This window comes from Telopea speciosissima, chromosome 4 (assembly GCF_018873765.1).
Source record: "Telopea speciosissima isolate NSW1024214 ecotype Mountain lineage chromosome 4, Tspe_v1, whole genome shotgun sequence".
Lineage (NCBI taxonomy): Eukaryota > Viridiplantae > Streptophyta > Magnoliopsida > Proteales > Proteaceae > Telopea > Telopea speciosissima.
Window position 1 is genome coordinate 57,594,944 of NC_057919.1, and position 6,804 is coordinate 57,601,747.

The 6,804-nt window shown below is 40.7% G+C and overlaps 1 protein-coding gene across 1 annotated transcript; it reads right to left on the reverse strand.

Annotated features, from left to right (window-relative positions):
• Window positions 1-4,131: 4,131 nt before the first annotated feature.
• On the reverse strand, window positions 4,132-6,585 carry LOC122657581 (cytochrome b561 and DOMON domain-containing protein At3g25290-like). The gene is made up of 3 exons (XM_043852325.1): window positions 5,942-6,585; window positions 5,119-5,373; window positions 4,132-4,423 (listed from the first exon to the last, which is right to left on the reverse strand). Exons 1-3 carry the CDS (start codon window positions 6,578-6,580, stop codon window positions 4,166-4,168), a joined length of 1,152 nt encoding a protein of 383 aa, XP_043708260.1. The 5' UTR covers window positions 6,581-6,585; the 3' UTR covers window positions 4,132-4,165.
• Window positions 6,586-6,804: the final 219 nt, after the last annotated feature.

A 6,804-nucleotide genomic window follows, 5' to 3' on the forward strand; every position in this document is an offset into this window, starting at 1 on the left:
GCAGAATAAATAACCCGCCCAACCGCAAGAATCTTCCCGACAAGCGCCAGAAATTTCACTCATCGCCGAGCCGACACCGATGAGTGGGGGGCCTGGGATGAGGCATAAACACCCCACCTATCGAGGCGCCACGTGGCCTACCCGACCTCGGGCCCGAGAACCGAGTTGGGCCGAGAAGGGAATTGGGCCGACCCCATATCCGATAAGTCACCCGACAAAGCCGGGTTTGACCGAGTGGCCGGTGGTCGAGGCCGAGATTATGTGGGTCAGCCAGGGGACTCCTAGCCGACCTCATGGCCGAGACCAACCTCCTCTCGGGCCGACTCCATGGCCGACCCACGGGCCGACCTCGTAGGCCGAGCCCCCTCCATTGAGGCTCCCATAGCACCCCACCGGGGATCTCAGGAGCCACGTCGGCCACATCCCGAGAATCACGGGATAAGGACCGAGCCACGATCCCAGCAAGCAACACGTAATCACACTCTACATGGACTCTTACCTTAATAAGAGTCCGACCAAAAATAACTCTCCACTCCGCTCTACGCGAGAGAACCTTCCGAAAGAAGGACTCCTACCATATTAGGACTCTCCTAACCGTCTCATCTCCTCCTTACTCTATAAATACCAGGTATGGAGCTCTATTCCACATCTTGCTTTTTAGTACGCGATTCTGTTGTCGCAGTGAAGACCCGACTTGAGCATCGGAGAGTCCTAGGCCGGAGCCACACCGCCCTCTTGCGCTCATTGCTTGGTTTTTGCGGGTTCATCCACGGGCGAACCACTACCGGAGGTTTTCACACGCAACAATGCGCATGGGCGACCATGGGCAGCCCCGGATGCAAAGCCCTAGTATAATGTTTCTATTTGGTTTCCTAGGGGAACCATAGAGATGATCCCTTGGATTGTAGTTTGCCAACAACCCTTATTTCTTTGGTTCCGATGAAGGTTAGACCTTTTTTTGTTGATGATTATAGATTTATTAGTTTATGTATAGTATCTTACAAAATAATTGCGAAATTATTAGCTAATAGGTTACGACCTCTTTGTCTAGGTATATTCTTCTTTTTCAGATTGCCTTTGTGCAAGGTGAACAAATTTATGATAACATTATTTTTTCTCATGAAAATTATTCATTATTTAAAGTGTCACAAAGGCAAACGGGGTGGCTTGCTTTAATGTTGGATATGTCCAAGGCCTATGATATGCTTGAGTGGGTCTACCTTTGGGCTATTTTTGAGTATTTTGGATTTAATCAGAAATGGTGTGATACGGTTAGTTACCTTATGTCATGTTGTACATATTCTATTAAGGTGAATGATAGCTTGTTTAATTTTGTGGTGCAATCTAGAGGGATCAAATATGGTTATCTGACGAGTTCTTATTTGTTCATCATTGCTATTGAAGGGTGTAGGTACCACGGCCTCCAGATGCGGGTTTCTCTACCTTGCGGGTAAGATCCGTTGGTTCCTCGGCCTTTGGTGACAGAGAAATGGATTCGTAGGGTTCTTTATTAAAAACGGGATTTGGGATCATATTTCATACATCAAAATAAATGGAGTCGCCACCTAGGATTCGGGCCTAGGACGAAATGGGTGTATCCCCATCTGAGGAAGTGGATAGGACTAAGTGATTTCATATGGTCTAGTCAGAGAATGGGTAAGTGGTTAGATTATGAGAGTGGAAAGGTTAGCACACCATCTCGCCCGATCGAACCGATCTTTCTACTAGACGCTAGGTGTTGAATATTCTCTCTTGATGATGTATCCTATATCAACATGTAAGGCTAAAATGATATGCATTAGTTTCATGAAATACAAAATATTAAAATGCATCATAACATGGCCTATTTTGAGTCAAAATTATATTGAAGTAAACTGTGCCCTAATTGATATGTACACTAATGCAAAGTACCTTAACGATCTACGTTGTGCTAAAATAAGAGAAAATACAAAAATATACCTTTGGACCAAAAATATGAAAAATTCAGGATGTTGGTTGTCTCCTGGCTCAGGTGGAGACGGACAATCGACGCACCTTCCTTTTACTTGGACAGGACAATGACTGTATAAAAGAGATTTCGCTACTTATACTCGGACAGAGTAATAACTGAGTAAATGAGATTTTCTTGCTAAGACTTCAGGCAGAGTAACAGCTATGTAAATGAGATTTCGTTACTAAAACTTTGAGCAAAGTAACAACTATGTAAATGGGTTTTGTTACTCGTACTTGGTAAAAAAAAAAAAACAGTTGTGTAAATGGGATTTTGCTACTCGTACTTGAACAGAACAACAACTAGGTATGGGCTAAGAATGGACCAAGGGATGTTGAATAATAGGACCTCGAATGAATTAGCATTTCGATGGGGTAATCGAAAGTTCAACCCACATAAAAGGGTGATGGAGCCATTTCATTACTAGGGTGCAGACCAAGCTAGGTAGATGGAAAGTTCCTTTACTTTCCCAAGTTGGTAGGGTTGTGTTGATTAAGTCTGTTCTTAATACTATTCCGACGTATTGGACGTCGTGCTCTTTTCTTCATTCCAAGATTTGTTCTGAAACTTGATAGTATTTGTTCCAATTCTTGGAAAGGCTCTCTGAATGATCATAGAAAGTGTTTTCTCTCTTGGGAGCAGTTTGTTTGACTTAGGGAGTCTTGATTTCCGTTCTAAAGGTGTACATAATAGGGGTTTGAAAAAATAGAGGTGTGAACTGACATTCTACAAGTGGTAGAGTGTTATGCTAAGTACCAAGGAGGGGTGGCCGAGAGAGTTATTTCTTATTTTGTTTGATATTCCACTTCCCTTCCTTTTATTTCCCTTGCAACCAACCAAAGTCCAATTAAACTTCCAATTATGCTACTACAATCTATGTTGTAGGGGGGGGGGGGTTTAAGCCTGTCTTTTACGGGGGAGAGTCTGCCATTCTCCCATCTTAGCTTTGCTTGTATTGGAATGAGTTAGAAAGAGAATGCTAGAGAAACTATGGGAGCAGGAGGGCCCTTTCAGGTGGAGAGCTCTCACTAATCAAATTGAAAATGACTTTGGGGAATATTTTAGTTGCAGGAAACAATTGTGTAGTGAAACTACTACCAAGCACAACTTTTTTTCCCAACTCTATCCAGCTGAAAACTGACACCAATCTTACCAAACTTTGTTGCAGAGTTAATGGATTGATATGAACACCATGAGCCTTCATATTAGACAGTAATAGTTGTGAAAAAACAGTACTTTACCAAAGCTCCAAGTTAAATAAACCTAGGATCCTTGTGAGATGGTGCTGTGATTTAGAAAAAGCCTGACAAGAATTAAAAAAAAAAAACCTTCTATTGTCATAAACCAATAACAAGAACCCACAACTATCATCGCTCTTCACTCTCTATGCAACTAATATGGTCAGTGAGCATTAGAAAACAAAAGAACCCATCAATGTTTCTTCCATTTTACAGATTTTCAGAATAGTACAATGTCAATAAGAAGCAGTCCAGAAAGCAAAAGTACACCTCAATTAACTCTAATGGCAGCCAAACTTGACCACCAATAAAGCAGAAACGAGGAATAAACAAAGAAGCCAAAAATTGGCTTTGAAAGACTGAATGCAATTTCATGTTGTTAGATCAATTGATTAATGATCCAAATATATTAGGTTTGGATCTTACTTGATTGTATATGGGAAGACAGCGGAAGAGAGATCAAGAACCAAGCTTTTGATTATGAACACTCAAACATAACTTCTTATTTCTCTAGATATCTTGAAAGGCTTCTCCAAAGAGAACTCCACACCACAAATCCTCTCTCCCCTTGCTTGCGGGCTGGGCTGGGCGGGCCAGCCCTTTTGGGTGCCTTGTACCTGGCTCAAGGCCCATGTCCGATTTACACATGTATTGTAATAGAGAAAAGCAGAGACACATTTGAGGACTGTACAACCCTGTACCCCCTCTACCCATATGAACATGGAGACTGAAATAACATTATTGAAACCTATCCATATATTCTAAAGAATCTGAAAGGACACACAAATTGCAAGTATGGAAATCTTGTTAGCAGCTTTACTTTTCTTCTGAACTAATACAGTAAAAGAAGATGAGAGAAGAATTATGAAAGAAGAAAAACCAACTCTTCCAATGGTAATCAGATACTGTTGCCATTGGCGTCATATCCATCATATGACTAAGTAGTCTTGCTAGATTTCCTCTTCAATACTACAGTCCATGTAATGGCCTCCAGGAGTAAAGCAATTGCACCCAACACAATGAGCACAATAACATAAGCTCTCTTCCACTCCTGAGCAGGATCCAATATCTGCAGACCTTTAAACACATTGATGATTCCAAGGATGACAATGAGGTAGCCGATACTATGGTGGTAGACATTCCAGAAGATGCGGTACTTGTGATCCTTCTTAGGTCTCAGGAACAATGCAAAAATCTGCACAACCAGATGGCGAGGAAAAATTAGATATGTTGTATTGGATAGATATTAAGTTGGAAAACTTGTGACAGAATCAATTTGCTGAGATATAAACAGAATTGATTTTGTTTACCACATGTGGCAAAAATAGTTTGTTTAGAGTTAAATCTCTTCCCACAAAAGTTAAATCACTGTTGACTAGAGGGAATCAGATGCAGAAAACTCAACATTCAAGAGAGACCAATTCACCAGAGTTTTGACATGGTAAGCTTAAACATTGGCTAAGCTTACTAATTTTCAAATTATTTGCTAGCTCACTAACTGTGCAACAAACTATTCCTAGAATAAATAGAAGGATTGGAAAAAAGAGAAGGATCAGACAACAAATCATTTTGCCTAGGTCATTAACTGTGCAACAAATCCTCTGAATCAAATGAACTTTGATTGGAAAAAAGAGAAGGATCAGGCAACAAATCATTTTGCCTAGGTCACTAACTGTGCAACAAATCCTCTGAATCAAATGAACTTTGAGTGGAAAAAAGAGATGAATCAGGTAACAAGGATGACCCAATTTGACTATGTTTTCTTAGTAAGGATTAAGAGCAAAAGCAGAGAATTGTAGTAACCCATCAAAGATATAATACTGAACACCAAATAAATGAACAGAAAAGAAACACCGAACATCAGCTAAACTGAAAAACCATGATTGTTACCTGCAGAGTGGCAAAACAGAAAAGGGTAATCCCAATATTCCTGTGGGTGGAGTACTCCACTCCCGCTGATTCACTCCCAAGCTTAAGACCAGTTGCCCAGCCAGCAACACCAATAACATAAGCAGAGCACTGGCATGACAAATGAAGATAAAACCAGGCAGGATCTGCAGACGGGAATGTCCTCAGGTACCTTGCAAAAATAACTCCTACAGGAAACAAAATTCCCCAACTGACAGCATTCAATATTCCATGAATCTGATAAGAACCACAACCAAGAACTTAGTCAATCTCAAATAAAACTGGGCAAATAACTTGTAGTCTTGAAGAAAGCAAGAACTGGGTTTTCCTCTCACGGCCTACTCATATTCTGTAATTGTCAAAACAAGTTGAAATAGTAACTATTGCACTAGTTCTTGTCCCCTCCCCCTCCAAAAAATTTTTTTTTTTTTTGAAATTCGGACAGGAACGAAAAAACCAAAATTTTGAAGTTACAATTCTAGAGCTACAAAAATATCTTTTCTCCTCTCTTACTGTTGTCATATCCCCCAGAAAAAAATTAATTGTCGGCATGAAAATTCCGAACGAAGACAATATTTGAACTTCCAAAATAATAATCCCCTCCAATATTCTCTTCTAAAACTAGACAAATCTATAAGAAAAACAGGTGAAACCAAAGTAATTAATAAGAAATAAATTAATCCAAATCTGTTTAACGGAAGGAAAAACAAAAAAATTCAAAACTGTCTTCAAATGTCAAATCAAGGGTCCCCTTAGAAAATTCCAAACCCAGAACAAAGCAAAAAAATATGAAAACAGAACTCACATTTCTCTTGTTAAGCTTATCATCCCCTCCGGTCGTGGAGCTGCTCTCTCCTTTCGACAAATCAAGGGTTCCCCTAGCGTTCAAATTGGAGGCCTGGAACGCATGGGCAACCGGAATCCCATCCGACACAGAACTCCCAACCTGCCAAACCTGGTTAATCGTGGTCATCGTACTAGGCAAAGCTATGGTCGCATATATCCTCATCATCCCATCCGAGTACTCAGCCTCCTTGTACCAAACATCATAAGCAATCTTGGAAGGCGCGATCGACTGGTACGAGTCCACATTGAAGGTCTTCACAGTCATCTTCCCATCCACCTGGTAAGCGATCAAAGCCTGACACCCAAGCATCGTAAGCCCAGTTGGGTTGATAGCCCAAGCAACCCATCCATCAGTTTTAGCAGGAGCCAAGAAAGCTATCTTCAGATACGATTTTGTCGAATTGTAGGTCCAGTGAAGGTAGGAGCTCAATTGTGGAAGATCATTGCAGTGGTCGTAAAGTCTGTTGCCCGACAACTGTTGAGACGAACAGGTGAGAGAATGTGAAGGTTGGATTTGCAGAAACAGAACTGAAAGAAACCCTAAAATCGCAATAAACCCAGAAGAAAACGAAAACGAAAAGGAAAACGAAGAAGCCATTGATGGGTTCGTTTTGAGGTGGGTTGTGAAATGGAGATAGCTAGGATTCAACAAGGTTTATTTACACAATACAAAACGCGCATTTTCAGTTTGGGAAACGCTATTTCTAGTAGAAGTTTCGCAAATTTTAGCGATTTTTTGGAGATCTTCGAATTCTTGTTTCCTGTCTCCGACAAAGAAACTATGACCGATTTTAGACCCCAAAAAAATAATAATAATAAAAT